The sequence below is a fragment of the Pangasianodon hypophthalmus genome, chromosome 24 (genome assembly GCF_027358585.1).
Source record: "Pangasianodon hypophthalmus isolate fPanHyp1 chromosome 24, fPanHyp1.pri, whole genome shotgun sequence".
In the NCBI taxonomy this organism is placed as follows: Eukaryota; Metazoa; Chordata; class Actinopteri; order Siluriformes; family Pangasiidae; genus Pangasianodon; species Pangasianodon hypophthalmus.
This window is the reverse complement of record NC_069733.1, coordinates 4565375-4588229: the sequence shown is the minus strand read 5'-3', so window position 1 is coordinate 4588229 and position 22855 is coordinate 4565375. Positions and strand designations below refer to the sequence as shown.

The following is a 22855-nucleotide window of genomic DNA, read 5'->3' as shown; positions in this document are numbered from 1 at the left end:
ACTGCAAGTAACTACACTAACGTTACTGCCCCAGTGTGTTCATCAGTAACTTGGCTAAAGTCATCAACTTTCAATATTAACAGCTGGATATAAGAAAATTTAATCTTCTGAGTTGTTTGTTAAACAGATTATCGTACATCTGCAAAGAGATGGATCAACTTCTGCCACCTTTCAGACTTCACTAAGGTCATGGCTCAAATAGAAGGACAGAAGACACATGCAGCTCAACCCCCTGAAGACTGTAAAGGACATTGCTTTAATAGATTTCATGTCACATTTGCCCTGTCCAAAATTTTGTACTTGCGGTCCTGTTTGGCATGTACCCATGAGGCTGTCGGATGTCCTGTTTCTTTCACTTCAAAAAGCTTTTCTTACTTTCTACATGCTAACACACAGCACAGGGCCTAGAGTCCAGCTTCAAACCTCACCCGCTCTGTAAGGCAAGCCCTAAACAGGGCCTATAAGACCAGAGGCAGGTGATGGGGCAGTTTATAAACAAAAACTCTGTTCATTGGGCTGCAACTATACAAGATCCACAGATACAGGTTTAAAAGCACCAGTTCTGTTTTCAGCCCGTTCTAGTCAACATCACAACTCTCACAACCCCTCTGAGACAGAGGCATGAGCCGAAAAAAGGTAGATGTCACAGCAAAGGGTTTTACTCATGTACTTTATTGTTCAGATGAAGGACACACTCCCACCAAGGGACAGGCCAGTGGGGACATCTTCACTCTCCTCACTCACATTATGGCACCTGGTCTCATGGTGATGTCAGAAAAAAGCTCCTCAACACCAAAAATACATTACATGAAGCAGCTTTTCGCCAACATGGTTTACACATGACGTTAACTCAGTCCACTTTTCCAGATGTGTTTAAATAATCCCTGCAAAATCTGCTGTGAGCCAGTGATGCTCTTTGGACCTGCTGTCAAAAAGGCCATGGAACTGGGTTAATTTGCCCTATAAGCACCACATGGCTGGTTTCATGATAATGAGTTGGGGACAAATGTGTGCATAGGCTTCATTATAACAAAACCAACATTGCCAGACCAGCTACATGACACTGTTAAGTCACAGCAACCCAGTTCCAGGTTCCAGAGCCCACAAAGTCAATCTCGAGGAAGACTTAGACCAGGAGAGTCATATCCTCAGATTCCTAGCACCTCCCATTTATCTCATGGAGTGGGCCCTAGGCAGCTGATACAGTATATAGTTTGTTTTGTAGCATGAAATCATGTAGAATCTAATTCAGATAATTAGGCACTGAAAAGCAGTTGACAGGTGGACTGCTTATACACCTGTCCTAATCAATTCTACCACAAAACTCACATCCTATGGCTTCCCTTGTGCACAGAAGGTTTTATATGTAACAAGTTAATAATGCTGTTCACGTTAGCTAGTAATTGGTTGTGTGTAGTTGCTAGCTCTATACTACTCAGCTAGCTCATCTACGCTTTTGCCTGTAACTTCTGCGATAAACATTTATTCACCACAAAGCCCAATGAAACGCAGTCTGAAATAATCAATCAGCACTGTCAGTCAGTCTGTTGGCATGGCAACACACCATGCTCTATCCAGATGTGGCTTTTCCGGGAAATGTCCATAACTCTGTATTAATTTCTTGTTTATGGAACTGTTGTATAAAAGCAATATCACACTCACAACCATGCTGTTGGACTGAATATCTTACTTCCGGCCAAAATGAATAATAAATAGTTCATAAACGCCTCGTGAAATGATCAGCAGTCATTTTAATTCCCAAATCCTGTTCCATTTTGCTTGCATATATAATTGAGACTGATTTATACATATAAATGCCTTGTTTATCTACTAGAAACAGACAGATCAAGGTTCATATATGAGCATTAGGTTACATTTTTATTTAAAAACACAATTATTAGTTTACTGTTTAGGCAAAACAGTATGAAGAGATACCGTGTTCCTGGCCAGAGGAGTGTGACTATCAAAAACCTATTCGAGTATTAATTTAAGACACAACAATGTAGTGTTTAATTCTGTTCTAATTATATTAGGGAAAAAAATATATATATTCCCTACATAAAGACAATGCTAGCCAAAAAGGAAAGTGATATCTATACACTATTATCACATTACTACAAAAAAAAAAAAAAAAAAAAAAAAAAAAAAAGGTTAGTGATTAAGGCTACATGGAAATATGATTTGTAGGTTAATGCTTCATTTTATTAGGCTGATGCTTATTTAGAAACTCCTTCATGTAGGCAGCGAGAGCTTGCGTCTCTTCCACAGTCACTGCATTGTACAAAGAAACTCGTATGCCACCAACACTTCTGTCAAAACAAGAAACAAAAATTAAAGCTGCATCAGCGATTGTTTATGACCTGATGATAATTTCAGTGATTATTACAGTTAGTCTGGTAAAAACTAGATCTGATTTAGTCCAAAACTAGTAAATGTAAAATGTAATTAACTGCAGTCCATAGTAAATCTGTGCATGATGTAATACCTGTGTCCTTTTAATGATATCATTTCAAGTTTGGAAGCGTCTTCCAGAAACTGTTTTTCCAGAGCCTCGTCTCCCTTGCTGCTCCCAATGCGGAATGGGACGTTCATGCGACTCCGGCTCTCTACACCGATGGGGCATCTGAGGAAACAAATCGCAATAGCCACATGGACTCAGTAATACAAATAAATTGTTCAGAGCCAATTTGATATTAGTCGTTAGTCAGTGAGGCGAGTCAAAGGAGCACTGGCCATTCAAGAAACTTTGCCTTTCTGACTGTTTGTGAAAACTTTTCAAATGTATTTTAATTATTCATTTGTTAAAATTACAAAACCTAACCCTAAATTTACAAAATGAAATCTGCTTGTCTGTAATTTATTACTATCAATTGCTAATATTTATACCAATGACTCATTTTTTAATTATCAAATAAATAAAAATATGCACCTAATGTTTCCCCATGTACAAAAAGTTTTACCTTTAGAAGTATTTTTAACAAAAACTGAAAAGAAAACACTGAATCCAAAGCTTAGTTCCACTGAAGTTGTACCAATGAAATAAAACTCCAAATTTAAGCCCCATCGCAAAACAACGTGCATTCTGATCCAGCTTAAACACAGCATCTACACATGACAATTTCAACCCATTTCACTGAAGCAGTTTCTAAAAGAACCTCAAAACACACCTTTTAAGAGTATCTGCACTGTCGCAAAGCAATATTAAACAAATTTCAAATGATAAATTACGGTTTTAAAGTATAAACCACTTTTTTTTTTTACTAACGAGTAAAATCCATTGGAGCTGTTGATGATGTCGTATATCAGAGAGGATTTCTGCTTGCTCAGTTTATCCATAACGTCTGTGCCTCCGTTCTTCTTGATCCACTCCAGAACCAGCTTCACAATGTAGATGCTATAAAAAGAAAATTAAAAGAAAAAGCAAAATAAAAGAGCATGGCTTAAAAAAAGCACAACTGCAGCTATGACTTATGACAATTTGATTTATAAGAATATTTATTAAAAAATCTCAAAAATGATGCCTACAACAGAGACTTATTTCTCAGTGTAATGCTGTGCCATATGATTCCGTATGAAGTAACATACTACAGGCCTCAGAAAGCATGAGAGTCAGTCAAAATGTGACAAATACACTAAGGCACAGAGGAAATATTTAAAACAAAGAGAGAAAATTAATATCTTGAATACTTAGTTAAATAATGGGAAGTTATGGGAGTCATGGGAAGCTAATTAACTGAGGAGATTATATTAGAGCAAATACAGCATTCATGTAAAAATGATTAAATTACTTTTAGGACATTATAATTTGCCTAAAAACTCTAAAAGTGCCTGGTTCCCAAACTACATATGCCCACTTTTGATGATACAAAAAATAAATTAATTAACAACAAAAGTCCCGTCTGTTTTTTTTTTTTTTTTTAGATAATATGCTGCTTTCTATCCAGCTGTTTTTTGCAAATTTTGATTTCCGTGACCCTGATCAGGATTTTAAAAAAAAGCAGCTACTGAAGATGAATCAGTGAATGAACATAAGTACTTTGATTAATCCAGTTCACTTTTATGTCATCTTCAGGATTTCAGCACGACCGTATCCGATGACAACCCAGATTTCATGTGAATTTTATTGTGCTGCCTTTCTGGAAAGGAATTTTGCAGCTGTGAAACATATGAATGCATCTGAAAGGAAAAAGGAAAACAAGCTCCTAAGTTTTACCTGTAGCAAGGTGGGGTGTTGTAAAGGGAATTATTTTCAGCTTGCACTTTGTAATCAAATACAATAGGACACTCCTTCAAAGCTTTTCCCAACAGATCCTCCCGTACGATCACAATAGTGACTCCTGCACTTCCGATATTCTTCTGCGCGCCTGCGAATATCAGCCCGAACTTGGAACAAGACAAAGTAATACAAATTTAAACCACTGAAAAAAAGACAAAAACCAAACTCTGGCAATACAACAGCAAATTTAAAACCTGAACTATGGAAAATATATCGCACCTTCGATACATCTACTGGTCGTGATAGGAAATTTGAGGACATATCGCTGACAAGAATCGCGCCCTTGGTGTCAGGAATGAAGTTAAACTCAACGCCGTGGATGGTTTCGTTGCAGCAGTAGTAGACGTAGGATGCTGAAGGGTTCAGTGACCAGCTGCTGCTGTCTGGGATCCCTGAAGGGAGGAGAAACCTTTCATTTACAAGTCACAGAATACTGCCTTCATCTGCATTAACTGCCTTAAACTCAACCCCTATTTTTATTCAAAACAACAAGAGAAAAAAGGTTAAACGGAATTAAAAAAAAAAAAAAAAAAAAAAAAAAAAAAAAAAAAAACACACACACACGGTGCTATTGAAAATCTTAAGTATAATTCCAGGTGAAAGTTTCTGAACATCCAATATATCATTCAGCATTTCTCTAAATCACCTCTAAAACTGAAAAGCAAAACCACTGATGGAGTGAATCAAGAAATGTTCATTACTGAAATAACTGGCACTCTAATCAGACACTTTAGACATACCACACACTCACACACTCACACACTCACACACTCACACACTCACACACTCACACACTCTGTATGTGCTGAACATGTTGCAGAATTGACAATAAAGCAGACTTTGACTTTTGACTTTGACTCTCTCTCTCACACTCACACACTCACACACTCACACACTCACACACTCACACACTCACACACTCACACACTCACACACTCACACACTCACACACAGGGGTCCAAAAATCTGAGACCACATTGAAAATCTGTGATTTTTTAAAATTGGAAATAAACAAAATGGTTTAGAATTTTGAAACATTTAAAATAAAGAAAGTAAATGTTCAATAAATTGAATATTTAATATTCAAGACTCTGCACTGTTTCTAGGTCCCTATTTAAATCTAAGCAAATTTATGATATTGACCCTGTTAACTGCTTTGTACAAAAGGTCAGATTTTCCTCATGCCATATCTCTCCTACTGAAGCACGTGATCAGACGACACTCAGATGGATTTGATCTAAAATGGATCATAAGGTTTTAAGCTTGTGGAGTCCATGCAGCTCGCGTGCACACTGTCTGTCATTAAAGCAAAAAGGATACAAACCAAATACTAAGAAACTCTGAAATTCATGTAGATATTTCAAAGATTCTACTTTTCACTCAAATTGTTGTCAGTAATTTAATTTGTAATGAAAATTGTTGTATTAGATTAGAAAAGAATGCCAAATGGAAGCATTTTCACTAGTGCTCTCGGACTTTTGTACCCCACTGTATGTCAGAGGAGAAAACAGGTTAAGGCTGAAAAAAAAAAAAAGTGTGAAAAAAATCCATTAGGTGTTTAACTAAAGGAAAACAGGACTACATTTTCCCCTGATTTCCACCCATTTTCTTAAAGAGGTTCTACTGTGTTTTAAAAAGTCACACACAGACAGAACTATTTCTTATAATGTAATCATGTACAGAGATGAACCAATGTTAAATCTATACAAAGTTCACATTTTCCTGTGACCGTGTGCCATTATACCGGTCTGTCTTTACACTCTAATTTTACACTGCACCAGAGCTCACTCTAGTTTCTGAAAAACTCACCAGTGTATCTGTCCACTTTTGGATGCACCACGTTCACTTTGCCGTACTTCTCTGCCTCTTTGGCAGCCTTTGCAGACCAGGTTCCTGTTACAATATAATCAGCACATCTGTCCTCCTTCAGCCCGATCAGATTGAGAGGAACAGCACTGAACTGGCCTGTACCACCTCCTTGCAGAAACAAAACCTTGTAGTTTTCAGGTATATTCCTGTGTAAAGTGTAGGAAGAAAAATAAAGACCCATTTACTGTGAAAAATGAAATAGGCATGTACACATTTTACATTTCCATATTATAACCGCATATACTTCGGATAATATTGTGCATGTTGAATATGTAAGCAATAAAACATAACAGAGCATCGTTTATGTGAAAATGATCATCGCCAGGATGTTGTGATGAGGATTGATGTGAAGCGAAGTTACTCTTTCCACCCCGATGTTTGATTTATTGTCCTATAACGACACTTCAGAATGGGTTTTAATTTCTCTTGTACCACAGTAAAGAGAGCAAAGACTACCATTTTTATTCAGTAAAGAACAAAACATCATACTTTTTTATATGTTTATAGTTATATTTAATGTGGAATATCTGTAAGACACATTCCTGTTATTGCTTACGTTATAATAGCTATGAAGTCGTTCCTTCATCAGCCTCTCTTTTTTCTCTCTCTTGAAGTTATTAAACAAAAAAAAGCACAAAGGGCGAAGTCCTCCGTCCTGAAGATTTCCATAAAAGGAAACTTACTGACTGTTACAAAGAGCTGACACTGGAGACTCCTTCCATAGATGTAAAAAAAAAAAATGTTTCCTTACACAATGCTTGACCGTGTCAACTTTTTCTTGTTAAATACGCACATTTTCAAAAACATCTGTTGAAGTTTTTTTTAAAAAAAAGAATTCAACAGCACTGTGGTACAACATGGTTTACTGCATAACTGGATAATTTCACATGTAAATGGTCCCTTTGTAGGGTTTAAGGACTCACAGAAGTTCACGAAGTAGACTTTCAGCTGAGTTGATTATCTTGGAAAAATCCGATGTCCTGTGACTCATTTCTAGGTAGAACAAGAATCATTAATGTCAGCGCACACACACACACACACACACACACACACACACACACACACACACACACACAAGCTAAGCAATTTCATTCTATATGAACAACACCACCTACCAAGGACACTAATCCCGAGACCATTGTAATCCAGCAGTTCCCTCTGGGCTTGGATCAAAACCTGAAAGAAAGCCAGAATCAGTTTTAATAATTAGTACAGTAACTCCTTAAAAGCAACATTTTCATATGATGTTTACCAGCAGAATCATAAATCATGATCATTGTCTCTGAGCAACAGCAATACAACAAGGCTGGACTTTATTTTGTAATATAGCATTTGTAAATAATTATTTATAAAATAAACTTTATGGCACTCAATCTGCACCGCTGAGCAGTGTGGGTAGCATTTATTTAGCATTTAGCATTAGTAATTAATTTCTGAACATAGACAGATAAAATAGTCACTACATGGAGATGTAACATGATTTAGTGATAACCATTCTTGTCTAACAAAATTTCAGTTTTTTAAATAACAACACTTAACTATTTAAGGCTTTTGCTTGAAGCTTTTGCTTGAGACTGGTGCAAAATTCTTTATTTTTTTAAAAATGCAGCATAAACTTATATAATTATAAAATGATGACATTCTTTAAAATTTGCAGAATTTTTGAAAGGTGTCAGGTTTCCCTCTACAATAAATGTCTGGATGGATTATTTAAGCCTATTTTCATGTCTGTCTGTGTATAAAGAAGGTCCAGTGGCCAGTAGGCCACAAGACTGAACATGTCAGCAGACTGCATGAGGCCCAGACTTGGGGAAGAAGCCTCATTGAGAGGCATAATAACTAGGCTCCTTACAACCATCTAAAGCCTCTTTCATTCACAAACAATTCAGTCTTTGGACAAGTCCCAAAGTTGAACGGATTAGTATGGCTCACTGGCATGCATGGAGTTGCTCCTTTCATTTAGTTCCTGCTCGTAGGCTTTGCAATTTTAAACTGCAAAACTGAAATGTGCAAACCATTTAATTTCCATTCCTATGCAGAACCACCTTCAGGATTTTCAGAGATTTTATATATTTTAAATTTCTATGTGTAAATACCTGTTGTATTTGAAAGTGCATGTGTGCCAAATCAGCAGAATGTTCAGCCATAAGTAACGTTAATTCATCACTCAATGTTTGAGTCACTGAGTTCAGTGATTTGCTAAACACTGACATTTAAGCATATTATAATATAGCACAAAAGGCCAACAATTATTAGCTATGTTCTTACATGGCTCAAGCTGTCTGCTGTCTGACTTGAGCAAATCTGAATGAATCATTAGTGAATGAACTGAAATGACAAGTTATAAAAGAGTAAAAAATGTCATCTTTGCCCTGAGCAATGTTTGGGTCCACTCCTTTCTTCCTGACACGTCTGCTGTAACTCTTTCAGATGTCAAACACAGCCTTTAAATCAGGACTTGAGACTGAGAGTCATAGCAAAACTTCTTGTCTTCCAAATATTTTCTGTCAATTGTGTCTGAAATACCCATGAAATATACTTCAAACAGGAAGGAAGCTGTTGAAGAAAAACTACTTCAGACACGTGACCTTTCTGTGACTTTGACCCTATTTGGATCAATTCCAAAATCAGATCAGTTCCACCTAGTGGTGGAGGCATAAAAAAAACTACATAGAAGCAAATGAAGATTAATGCAATAAAAGTGTAAAATCTTTTGCATTTTTCAAAAAGATTGGACTGATACTTTATAACACTACAGGTTTATCTCCCCAAACCTCATCAAGACACCCCAGATATTACCTCTCAAGGTAACCTCTACGTACTGTATTTGTAAAATTGCATCACCAGTGTACCTGATTAAACTTCGATTGATTGATTAGTCAAATCGGGCATGCTAGTGGTGGAATTTGGGAAACACATAGGTGCTGCGACAATTACAAACACTGGGTTGCCTCACGGAGAGGTCTGAAAATTGATAAGCTGAAACAAGCAAATAGACCAAACTGTACTTATAAGATGTGATACTTAATCAGTCAAAAAAAATTAAGAAACAAAGCAAGTTCAAAGCAGAATATACGCAGTTATACGTCATTTCTATAAGGACCAAAATGAAATCTGGTCAGGTGGTTGCTTATCATCTTCAGCTGTGAGAGACGTCTTGGAGAAATGGTGTTCTTGGGTACATTACCATTAAGAAGCTAATCGAAGTGACTGTAGTGCACTAAAGGCCATAAATGATTGCAGAACAACCAGAGGCACAAAGTGTCACAGACTGAAGTCCAGATTGTGACAGATTGACTGGCAGTTTCACAGGTGTATTAAAAATTAGCTCAGTCTTGTTAAAGTCTGTTTTAAAGAAGTTACCCAATTTGCTGAGAGAGCAAATGCATCACCTAGTTTGAGTTTATGTTTGTGGGTCAAATCCACTGAAGTGACAAAGGGTCAGGTGAGGGAAAAAAGCTGAGTAGCAGCTTCTCTTATGTACAGGTGCAGATCTCGAGGTTCGTGGGCTTAGAGATAGTTTTATGCTGTCAATCACCCACAAACAGGATGATCCTCTCAAGATTTCTTCCTCATGTCATCTCAGGGTGTTTCTTCAACTCTCGCCTCTTGCTGAATGTATTTCTGTTAAGCTGCTCTGTGACAATCCCAGCGTTAAAAGCACTATATAAATCCAAATGAACTGAATTGTTTGTGAAGACATTAACTGACTACGTTGAGTTCAGTCACCTTAAATTCTCAGTCATTTCGGCTGCGGAGCTTTGAACTGAAAAAAGATTCTAGTGTCAAAGGTCAGTAATGACAGCACAAACTAAGTAATAATTTTAACTAACATGGCATAATGTAAATACATAATGTAAATACATAACATGGCATAATGTAAATACATAATGTCATGCCTAATTTCTCCAGTATTTTACCGGTCTCGTAAATACACTATATTACCAAAAGTATTCGGTCACCTGCCTTGACTCACATATGAACTTAAGTGCCATCCCATTCCTAACCCATAGGGTTCAATATGATGTCGGTCCACCTTTTGCAGCTATTACAGCTTCAACTCTTCTGGGAAGGCTGTCCACAAGGTTGAGGAGTGTGTTTCTAGGAATTTTTGACCATTCTTTCAAAAGCGCATTGGTGAGGTCACACACTGATGTTGGTCGAGAAGGCCTGGCTCTCAGTCTCCGCTCTAATTCATCCCAAAGGTGTTCTATCGGGTTCAGGTCAGGACTCTGTGCAGGCCAGTCAAGTTCATCCACACCAGACTCTTGCTTTGTGCACAGGTGCACAGTCATGTTGGAAGAGGAAGGGGCCAAACTGTTCCCACAAGGTTGGGAGCATGGAATTGTCCAAAATGTTTTGGTATCCTGAAGCATTCAAAGTTCCTTTCACTGGAACTAAGGGGCCAAGCCCAACTCCTGAAAAACAACCCCACACCATAATTCCTCCTCCACCAAATTTCACACTCGGCACAATGCAGTCCGAAATGTACCGTTCTCCTGGCAACCTCCAAACCCAAACTCGTCCATCAGATTGCCAGATGGAAAAGCGTGATTCATCACTCCAGAGAACGCGTCTCCACTGCTCTAGAGTCCAGTGGCGGCGTGCTTTACACCACTGCATCCGACGCTTTGCATTGCACTTGGTGATGTGTGGCTTGGATGCAGCTGCTCCGCCATGGAAACCCATTCCATGAAGCTCTCTGCGTACTGTACTTGGGCTAATCTGAAGTTTGGAGCTCTGTAGCAATTGACTGTGAAGAAAGTCGACGACCTCTTTGCACTATGCGCTTCAGCATCCGCTGACCCCTCTCCGTCAGTTTACGTGGCCTACCACTTCGTGGCTGAGTTGCTGTTGTTCCCAAACTCTTCCATTTTGTTATGATAAAGCTGACAGTTGACTGTGGAATATTTAGGAGCGAGGAAATTTCACGACTGGATTTGTTGCACAGGTGGCATCCTATGACAGTTCCACGCTGGAATTCACTGAGCTCCTGAGAGCGGCCCATTCTTTCACAAATGTTTGTAAAAACAGTCTGCATGCCTAAGTGCTTGATTTTATACACCTGTGGCCAGGCCAAGTGATTAGGACACCTGATACTAAACATTTGGATGGGTGACCGAATACTTTTGGTAATATAGTGTAAATATATTTGCTCCAGTGAAAAGATCAGCTTCATTTTCAGCTTAGGAGTGATGCAATAAAACACAAGCGGGATTCGACGCCTCTGCCACAAACAAGTCTAGTTTGTATACCAGAAATACGCCCTAGAGCAAGAAAGAAGTTACTGAAGAAAATCTAGTTTAGACATTAGAGCTCGCTGTGAGCTTGACCCTGTTCGGATCAACTCCAAAATCTAATCAGTTCATCTGCTGGTTACAACGATAATGCCAAATAAATCCGACAAGCATTCAACCACTTTCTCTTGAGACAAAATAATAATAATAATAATAATAATAATATAGCACTGAATATGCCCTGAATTTCATTTCAGTGTTCAGTGTATAGCGAGACTTTAATGCCTTCTCCGGCTGAGAACATCGTCAGAACGTGTTTTTTAGCAAGCACGTTTAAAATAAACATTTAAACGTGACAGAAACAAATAACAAAATAAACAGTTGCTGTTTTTAACATGTCTGTAGGTTTTTAATTGGCAAGATGAACTTTCCAGCAAAAAGTAAATTACCACGCTGTACTATTAAATGTTCACATTGTGGGAGCTGAAGCTTTATTTTTAGATGTTTGTTTCCTCTGACTTTAGACATTTACCATAAATAAGTCTCATTAAATTGTTCCTTTTAGCCTATTTTGCAGTCCTGTATGAATCTTAATAACCTGCGCTGGCTGGCTTTGGAACAGGGCAGAAAAACATCTCTGTCTGATGCATCTAGGCTTGCCTTGTTCGTGCTTTGCAAACAGATAAAGCAGTTGTAACCTTCCATGCCTGGAATGTCTTCGCTCACACAACATGAACGAGGGCTTAAATTAAGAAACTGAAACAATGTGTTGTTTATCAGGACTACTTACTTTGCTATGAAAGGATAATAACTCATTAGGTTATTTATATATATATATATATATATATATATATATATATATATATATATATATATATATATGGTATATCTGGTAGACCAATCAGAATTATTCACCTACTTTTCCCCAGCTACAGTAACTGAAATTCTGTCGCTGTGTACAGAAAATCTTTGCAACGATACCAGGAACTCTTACTGGTCTAGTGCTTCAACTCTGGCTATATTTAGGCAATCTTAAAAAACAGACCATTTACTCTCCATATATGCACTGATATTACAAGACAACTATACAGACTAGTCCAACAACATAACTACTGTGGATTATATTTAGACACGGTCCTGTGCATGCTAGTACATGGACAGGTAACAGGAGGAAAAGGTAAGTAATTAGTAAAAAACTACGAAAAATTTGACATTTTTCAATAGATTCAATTTGGTTCCCAGATGGTTCGTGACAACATACTGGTCTCTGAGATCCTGGTACTGCTCGTGGCCACTTTATGTAAAAAGCCCTCCAACAAATCACTACATTTCTGTCTCAGTAAGGTTTTGATCAATCACAGCATTCACATTATCAAAAATGTATTATCATACCAAATTTTAGCTCTCACATTAATAGAAAATTAATTTAACCCCACTTTACTTTAAAAAAATTTTTTAAAAAAAAAGGCAAATCAAAGGTGTTACTTTCAGGACCATGTGTAAACAAGGATTATAAAAGTGAGAATTTTATACTACTTTTATATATGAAAGACTCCCAAGACATCACTTATCTCTGTTAAATATTATATTAAAAACAGCAAGTAGCCCAAAGTGCAGAGAGCAGCACTGGCAACTCCTGTACTCAGCTAAATATTTTTAAGCAAATCATACTGTTAAAATGATTTTAATAAAAAAAAATTGCTCCATGGAAAAAAAATGTCAGACTCAGAAACACACGTAATATTTGTTTGGTATCAGTCGATATTCAAGGTTTCACTATCAGTATTGGCTGCATTACAGTTTGGCAGGAGAACAATTTACACCAAAGCAAAATAATTACTCATCATGCAGAAGCAAAGCAAGCAAAAGGAAAATGAAACTGGTCCCCTTCGAATCGCTCGGGTCTCTCAAGTAAAATAATCATCAGGCAGAACCGAGTCACTGGTTTTCCATCCAAATACGTCTCCTGGTTGGTTACAGACGGTCACAGACAGTTTTTTGGTAAGATCATAAACCGTGCTTAGACCTACTTACGCTTAGTCACCTACAATAGAAAGTGACAATCATTTACATTTATTCATCTGCCAAAAGTAAAATAAAAAATAAAGTACAGAAGCACAGTGCCTGGTACTCAATAAGATGTGAATAAATAAACTAAGGGATGTTTGGGGTGGTTACATATGGAATCATACTGATAAGTTTATTGACCCTTTGTGAACATCATTACAGCCCAATTACTGTGCAAACACAATGCTATTTAAAAGCATATATAATCATCTGCATCATATGGTTATGTTAAACACCAGTGATTGATCATAGTTGGAACTGTCCTAAAATAATTCAAGGAGGCTCAAGCTGTTTGGTTGAAAAAAAGAAAAAAAATTCCTCAAATGAAAACGGCAGAAAAAATAAACTCTGAAATCTCTCAACTGGAGTTAAATAAATAAATAAATAAATATTGCAACCTTTGTAGAAGTTATATATAGCAGTAAGAAGCTAATTGTGAAAATAAGTTGACAGGCAAGTTAAGTACATAAAAAGGATTAAATATTGTTAATGCATCAGATACGTGTCACTGTGTCGGGTGGTGCGGCTACACCTTGCCAAAGCGTCGCGGTGTGGGGGGTGGAGCGGCTACACCTTGCCAAAGCGTTGCGGTGTCGAGTGAAGTGGTCATACCCTGCCAAACAGTCGCTGTGTGGGGGGTGGAGCAGCTATACCCTGCCAAAGTGTCACTCTGTGGGGGTGGAGCAGCTACACCCTGCCAAAGAGTCGTTGTGTGGGGGGTGAAGCAGCTACACCTTGGCAAAGTGTCGCTGTGTGGGGGGTGGAGCGGCTACACCCTGGCAAAGAGTCGCTGTGTGGGGGGTGGAGCAGCTACACCTTGCCAAAGTGTCACTGTGTGGGGGGTGGAGCAGCTATACCCATCTAAAGTGTCACTGTGTCAGGGGGTGGAGCAGCTCCACCCCGCCAAAGTGTCGCTGTATGGAGGGTGGAGCGGCTACACCCTGGCAAAGTGTCACTGTGTGGGGGGTGGAGCAGCTACACCCTGCCAAAGTGTCACTGTGTGGGGGGTGGAGAAGCTACACCCTGCCAAAGTGTCGCTGTATGGAGGGTGGAGCGGCTACACCCTGCCAAAGAGTCGCTGTGTGGGGGGTGAAGCAGCTACACCCTGCCAAAGAGTCGCTGTATGGAGGGTGGAGCGGCTACACCCTGGCAAAGTGTCACTGTGTGGGGGGTGGAGCAGCTACACCCTGCCAAAGAGTCGCTGTGTGGGGGGTGGAGCAGCTACACCCTGCCAAAGTGTCACTGTGTGGGGGGTGGAGCAGCTACACCCTGCCAAAGTGTCGCTGTGTGGAGGGTGGAGCAGCTACACCCTGCCAAAGTGTCGCTGTGTGGGGGGTGGAGCAGCTACACCCTGCCAAAGTGTCGCTGTGTGGGGGGTGGAGAAGCTACACCCTGCCAAGGTGCGCCCCAGGTCCCGTAGACCTCCCTCTTGATGACGTCATGCAGCTGAGCGCGCGGAAAGATGCGCGAGAGCAGCGATTTAATTATTTCGACCTCTGTTGCAATGTAAAAGTAGTTTAATGCTCTAAACGTGAGTCGAACCATAAATAACTGACGTTAATCTACGCTGCAAGTCGGAACTAACCTCTGCACTACTTTGTTCTCATGTCAAGACTAGAAAAAAGCCGTGTGGCTGATGCAATATCTCCACTCATCACTCAGCACTCAGCACTCAGAGACAGAAGTGAACTGCTTTTCCACCAATGCCTCGTGATTATTTCTCTCTTCACACTGTTGCATGCAGAACTCACTTACAGACAACCGGATCTGCAGGAGAAAATCAGTGCATAGGGGAGGGGGGGGGATAACCTGGCACACATGGAGGGAGGGGGGGCAGAAAAATAAACACCACCTGCACATTTGCATGAAAAAAATAAAATAATAAAAAAAGAGGAGAAAACTTACTGGTTGTGGAAGTTTCGCTGGTCCTGCACTGAAGTTAAGAACCTTCTTGGTGTCCATCGTGTAAACAGTGCTGTAGTGGAGCAGCTGTGAAACCTGTAGCGCCGTTAAAGACACTGGTGATGCCGCGATGCTCAGTCTCACACACTCACACACACTCACACTCTCACTCTCACTCACACACTCTCACGCTTCCGGGGCTGTAGAGCCTGATCACTGCCTCAGCGCGCATTCCCACTGTCCTTTACCTGCCTTATGATTGGCCGCTGGAAAGCCGAGCCCTACTCCTCACCTTCTGATTGGATGTCTGTTGTGCGCGAGGAACGTGATTGGCTGTTCTCTTCACGCCACGAGAACGTGATCAGTTTTAGGGTAACCTACCGTAAAACGTGCCAGATAAACAAAACCTGGTCTGAGTTTTCTTGTCCACGTCACAGGAATGAAAGTGTTTTAATTGGGGTAAAGGTTATGTCAAGTGGCTAGTGCACAGACACAGACATGTTATGGATGATCACTTCTGGTCTTTAATTCTGCTCATTTGAAAACACTGGTTCATTCTGACAGTGGATTATGTTCAAGTTAATCATTTCTATTAACAGCTTCATCTGGTTTATCAGGATTAAAAAAAAGCTGATTTAGATAGAATCCAAGTATAAAAGCAGTTATCTCATCAAAAAAAAAAGTAGGAAAGGAAATAAGCGAAGAGAGAACAGAATTCAAATCTTAAAATATGCTAGTATAGGCTCGTATCAGGGACTACAATATAAATAAGTCTAATTCTAGTAGTATATAATAACTAATGAATTATAAATATGTTCGGTCCTCTGCACAAGACCATAGGAAGTGCACACCCTCAGATCAAAATCCACTGCAGATATGGAAACTGAATGAATGAATGAATGAATGAATGAATATCCCCTGAATGTGTACAAATAACTCAAAGACTTACATAAATCAAGAAATTTTTATCTCTCCTCAAGCCACTCAGCCTGAACTCACTGAGCTCGTCCATCTATACAGGAACAGAAGCCATGTACAACAAAACATACTGCAAATATACTGTAAATATAAATCTTTCCTTGAACACAAGTAACTATTATGTATGTAGTTCAATAGTTGAAATATCAGTCAACAGGAGGCCCATCACCCTTTCATAAAACCTACACACACGGTAATGGCATTAAAATCCTAATAATTACAGAGAAAGTTTTGCAACGTGGCACATGCTATAGGGAATTAATTTTACCATTAACTCACAGACTATTTAAATAAACACTAGCTGTCATAAAAATTCTGTTGCAAAAATAATGTTTTCTGAGAAACTACATTTGAGTAGCACAGTGAGAGTTTGTACTGTAAGTTGCTTACAGTGAGCTTATAAGTTTGTTTACTGATTTAAAATCTTTTGTAGTTGATGCTGATCATGGTATAGGAAATCAGTTTAACTCTCAGACAATGTAAATATGTACTAGCGAATATATACTCTCAAGGGTACACAAAAATCTAGACAGAACTAGACATGATTATTTAGAATTATTAAAGTTCCCTAAGAAAAACAAAGTACTTTTTTCAGAAGAACGTAAATCATTTTGCTATGTAGTGATATTTCTCATGTGATGTCATAGTGTCACCAAAAACAAGGAAACCTTTGCTGTGTGGTTTCCAATCACAGTAGTTTGCAGGCAATTTCAGTTATTTAGGAAAGTCACATCTATTACTGTGTAAGATGTTGTACATGTTGTACTGATATGCACTCACCATCCACTTTAATAGGAACACCTGTACACCTGCTCATTTATGAAGTTATCCAATCAGTCAATCATATTGCAGCAGCACAATGCATAAAATGCACATACAGGTTCTCATTAAACATAAGAATGGGGAAAAAGTGTGATCTCTGTGACTTTAATTGTGCCATGGTTGTTGGTGCCAGATGGGCTGGTTTGAGTATTTCAGAAACTGCTGATCTCCTGGGAATTTCACACACAACAGTCTCTAGAGTTTACACAGAATGGTGTGAAAAACAAAAAACATCCTGCGAGGTGGGAGGGTCTGCAGGCTGAAACACCTTGTTGAGAGAGATCAGAGGAGAATGAGCAGACTGTAGTCTGAACTATAGACTGTAGTCTATAGTAACTCAAATAAGCACTCTTTACAGCAGTGGTGACCAGAAAAGCATCTCAGAACCCACAACACATCAAACCTTAGGGTGGATGAGCTACAACAGCAGAAGACCACATCAGGTTCCATTCCTATCAGCCAAGAATAAGAATCTGAGGCTATCATGGGCACAAGATCACCAAACTGGACAGATGAAGACTGGAAAAAGACCAGGTGATTTTTTTCCCCCTGATCAGCTGCACTGCAGTAGTTCTGCCCCTGATGGCCTGCCTCGTGGCTTGTCACCCATGTGGTCCACCACATAATTGCTTACTATGGGACCGTGGACACATGAGTAAAATTAATACATTTAATTATTTAAACCTCTAGCTCATTCCTTATGCCATTTAGAATTAGATAAATAAATATAAGCTTCAGTTACAAAATTTGACCATGAAGTCTCTTCTCTATATAAATTTTAAATTTTGAAGGAAATCAATTTGAATGGGAAGGGATTTGAGTTTTAAAAGGGTTGCCATGAAATGTGTCAGGTGTCTTGCAGTTTAACTGAATTAATGGCTCATTTACTAGACCACACTATGTTTTATTAAGCAGGTAAGTAGGATAGGAAAAGAGAAAGGTAGGCTTAGATAAAAGGTTGCTTCACATGCCTATTGTGCAACTTGGCCAACTTACATTAATCTTGTGAGGGTAATCTGTAATCTGTATTTATACATGTACTGTGGATACAGGTTAAGATTTTGTATTAAGGTTAAGGTTCACTGTGCTTCTTCACTGCACCTTAAGTCAGCAAAAATGACAAGACCAGACAGATTTTTTTTATCAGTCTTTCTATCATCTTCAAAAGCTCACAAATTACTGTTGCATATCACTGTGCTACCCAAACGTAGTCTTGGTTACAGTCTTTTAAGGTACAGTCTGTAAAAGAAGAATAACTTTTTTCACTGTCTACATGCATTAATATTGTATGTTTAGCAGTTTTGAACACTAGGTGAGATAATTAGCCACTAGATTATTCACTGTAAATCAACTTCATCATAATAACTTTATATAACTGCTTCAGGATCAACAGGTGAGACAATACAGATGGAGGAAATGCTAGTTACAGATGTAACACCTGGATATCCTCTTTTGTGACAAGAACAGTGACACAGTCTTTGCTATAAATACACCATGTCAGTTCTCCTCTTGGAACCTACTGTCCAAGGGCAGTGTCTAACAATCAGTTACCCCCTTCCTACAACATAATGAGGAAGACATTCAGAGATTATCACCATGCTCCTAATTTCCGGCGCCGTGCGAGTGGCAGTCTGTTGCAGCAGCTTGTGTTGTACTTGTTTTTGTGTATTTTTGTGCTTTTGTTTGCTTTGTTTTTTCCTGCTTGTGCAAATTCCACTATTTCCTTTATACTTTATTTTCTTGTTCTTTTGCACTTTGTTTAGCCATTTACAATGTTGGCTTTGTGTTTGGGGTTCTTTGCTTACACCTGCGACCAGGTCATTGTGCTACGTAGACCTGCGGTTACTGCCCGGCGCAAGGCCTGCTATCCCAACTGAGTTGAGGAGACGGTACTGGGGGTGCAGAGCTGGGAGCAGCAACCTGCACCAGCAACCTGACGGAGTTATTGAATAAGAAGGAAAGAGCCTTCAGGCCAAGGAAATTAAGAATGAGGCTAAGGGAAAGGAAAGACAGCTACAGAAGGAAGTTGAAGATGAAGCTTCAGCAAGGAAACACAAGAGAAGTGTGGATTAGTATGAAGCAGATCAATGGCTTCAAGATGGGGCATCAACAATCTGAGGGAAACGGAACAGAGCAAATGATGTCATTAGCCTGTAAGTCTGAAAACCTGCACCAGTCAGCTGTGTGGGATTCTGCAGCATCTCTTTTACCTGAGTTTAACCCAGGAAAAGATCCCAGTGCTGTGGAAGACAGCCTGCCTTGTTCTTGTCCGTAAAAAAGCAGCATCCTCCGCCGTAAATGACTACCATCCAGTTGCCCTCTCATTCCATGTGATGAAGGTGGTGGAGAGACTGGTGATGACCCATCTTGGAAAACAGGTGAACACAGCACTGGAGTGTTCAGTTTGCCTACCAACTGAAGTTTTCTACCAACTCTTCAGTTTGCCTACCAACCACAGCTGGGAGTGGACAATGCCATCACCTACCTGCTTCAGCGAGCACACTCACACCTCGATGAGGCTGGAGGTATTGTGAGAATCATGTTCTTTGATCTTCAATACCATACACCCTCAACTGCTAAGGGATCAACTCCTGGTGATGTGGGTGGACAGAATGACCATATCCTTGATCACTGACTACCTGTCTGACAGGCCCCAGTTTGTTAGACTGGGTAGCAGCATGTCTGAACGAGTGGTATGTAGCACAGAAGCACTGCAAGGGACTATTCTGTCTCTGTTCCTGTTCACGCTCTACACCTCAGATTTTCAATACAACACTGAGTCATGCCAGTTGCAGAAGTTGTCTGATGACTCTGTGGTGGTAGGGTGTATTAAGGATGGGCAGGAGGCAGAGTACAGGGTGGTGGTTGACAGATTTGTGGAGTGGTGTGAGAACAACAAACTGCTACTCAACGTATCCAAGACCAAGGAGTTGGTGGTGGACTACAGGAGGAAGAAGATGGTAACTCAGCCCATGTTCATCATGTGAGAGGAAGTCATGGTGGTCAGTGATTATAAATGCCTTGGTATCCACCTCAACAACAGACTGGACTGGAGGACCAACAGCAAGGCAGTCTACAAGAAGGGTATGAGCAGACTCTACTTTCTGAGGAAACTTCGATCCTTCAATGTATGTGCCAAATTGCTGGAGACTTTCTACCAGTCTGTGGTTGCAAGTGCAATATTCTTTGCTGCAATCAGTTGGGGGAGCAGCATTGGAGCTGGCAATGCAAAGAAGCTGAATAAGCTAATCAGGAAAGCTGGCTCCATCCTAGGCTGCAAACTGGACACCCTGGGGGTGGTGATGAAAAGGCGGATGGTGGACAAAATTGAGAGGATCATGGACAATAGCAAACACCCCCTCTATGCCACACTGGCCAAACAGTGGAGCTTCTTCTCCAGTAGACTACACACTGCCACTTATGACTACTGTACATTACATTACATTATTCAGATTTTTTTTGTTTTCCAAATTCCTGTACCATTGTCACAAAAAGTCTTTCAATTCCACATGAAACTAAATATAATATACTTTCAAAATGCTCAGTATGAAGAAATTTACTGTACTGTACTGTTTTTTAAATAATGGCCCTGTAATGAGATAATGGTGTAGGAATTAGGCTGAAATTGCAGTTTGCCTGCATCCAATAGTCTTAAATGCCATGTTCATGGGCCCATTATTAAAAAATCCTACAGTTACATTTCTTCATATTGAGTATTTCTACAATACATTACGCTTATTTTCATATGAAATTGTCTGTTTTTTGAGTCGTTTTGATAATGAGGAGATAATGGTGTAGGAAACCATGGTATGTGATATAAGTGCTCTTCATGGCACCACCTACAGATGCGAGCTCCTAAGACCTGGAGCTTTTTAAGGTGGTACGGAAAATCCAGATAACAAACCAACTTCAGTCTAGCTAACGTTATCTGTTATCTGTTGCATACGTTATCTGTTTGCAACTACAATACAGTTTTCCCTCTGCACTCTGCTCCGTTGGGTCCGCCATGTTAGAGGCAGATCCATCGTTAATTGGGCAGGCATGGCTAACTTTCAGAGCACCTCCCACTCCAAAATCAGCTGACCAATAGAGTTTTAAGGTGAACGCTTTCTTCTAACGCTTTTGATTTGATTCTCATTACTTGCATTTGTAATATATTTTGCATTTTGCTAATTAATATTTTGCTTGAGCTTATTGAGCTCAGACGGGGCCCCTGGTTGGCTGTTGTTCATGTTGCATGATTGACAAGTAAAGAGTAGCTTAATTATAGCGCATGAGAAAGTGGAAATACAAACAAGAACCACATAATGTCTAAGTATTCATATCAATCTGCTTTCCATGCAAAACAAGATTTTTTCTGCAATCTGCAAAATATTTTTCCAAATGTGGATATAGCCCTACCTCACATTACTGGTTACATTCAACACCTATCTGCTGCACCTGATGCAAGTCAAACTCTTGTATAAAAACAATTTTAAAATGCATTGGGTGTTGGCAGTGGCAGGAATTAATTTCAAGAGGAATGAAGGAGGATGTGGTGTTTAAATATGGAATCATAATGATGACTTCATAGACCTTTTATGAACATCATCAGCGCAGCTACTTTGCAAAAATGTTATACAGATGAACAGTTTCTGTTACACATTTTTCCTATAAATGTCCTATCCATTCAAATTTATTGTCAACCCATCTTGTCCTATAAATAACATTGCCCTAAAATACCATTAAGACAGTCCACTGAAAATTATTAAAATAACTAGTTATTAATAGGAGAAAATAATATTATAAAACCTGATCTATGCTTCCTTTTCTCCTTCTGTATAAATCTCTCCTTAGCGACCAAGCAGCTTTCACTTCTGATTGGTTAATCCTGTCTCTCACTATAGCAGCTGGTAGCCAATAAAATATGATTAAACAAATCAAGTAATGCATGTTTGGGGTGGTTAAATATAGAATAATAATGATGGCTTCATTGACCTTTTATGAACATCATTAATGTGCAGCTACTGTGCAAAATAATGTTATACATACCGTCGATTAGTTTCTGTTAGCTGTTTTTCTGATAAACGTTCAGGTGTTTCTGATAACATTTATAAATCATCAACATTAGCTTAGCTACAATGTGAAAAGTGCTGCTGCTTGAAAAGTCTTAACACAAAATCAAAGTAAATATGACAGAAAACAGAATGTCATCTTTGTCAAGCTGAGAGCAGAAATAGTACCTGGATCTTTCCCAGTTGATGGGAATGAGGAGGATGACAGGTGATCCTAAGTACTCTGCCAATACCCTCTGCCCTTCCTTAGCACTACTTAGTGCCTGACCAGCAGGGTGGACTAGAGGCAGCTGAGCATTTATTAGGGTCTTGGTTGCATGATTTCATATCTTTGAAGCTATTGCCTGTGACACTAATAGATCAGAGACTTGCTTTCAGGGGGATGATGAACATATGGGATCACTTTGGCTTATTAGAAATAATGCCATACACAATCATGACCCATTCTACTGAGTTTTAAAAATGGGCAAAAAAGAACGACACAGTGTCATTCATCATCAATGCCATAATGGGCTAATTGAATTTATGGGTGACAGAAGCTAACAATAAATGACAGATATAACACATTTGAAATTATACTATATATTGGCTTCCAGTAAAATTTTGCATTGATTTTAAAATACTACTGATGACCTTTCAAGCACTGAATT

General features: G+C 39.2%; 1 protein-coding gene across 1 annotated transcript; it reads right to left on the bottom strand.

The window, feature by feature from the left end:
* Positions 1-656: 656 nt before the first annotated feature.
* Positions 657-15577, bottom strand: psat1 (phosphoserine aminotransferase 1). The gene is made up of 9 exons (XM_026940017.3): positions 15355-15577; positions 7261-7321; positions 7069-7138; positions 6086-6291; positions 4496-4668; positions 4214-4383; positions 3266-3394; positions 2486-2623; positions 657-2309 (listed from the first exon to the last, which is right to left on the bottom strand). Exons 1-9 carry the CDS (start codon positions 15409-15411, stop codon positions 2189-2191), a joined length of 1125 nt encoding a protein of 374 aa, XP_026795818.2. The 5' UTR covers positions 15412-15577; the 3' UTR covers positions 657-2188.
* Between the last annotated feature and the right edge of the window lie 7278 nt (positions 15578-22855).

Excerpts from the sequence above, each read along its gene's own strand:
- psat1 (XM_026940017.3), bottom strand. The coding sequence starts at position 15,411 with ATGGACACCAAGAAGGTTCTTAACTTCAGTGCAGGACCAGCGAAACTT. Across the intron at positions 3,395-4,213 it reads AACACCCCACCTTGCTACAG|CATCTACATTGTGAAGCTGG; the intron begins GTAAAACTTAGG and ends TTCTTTTTATAG. Across the intron at positions 2,310-2,485 it reads ATATCATTAAAAGGACACAG|AAGTGTTGGTGGCATACGAG; the intron begins GTATTACATCAT and ends TTGTTTTGACAG.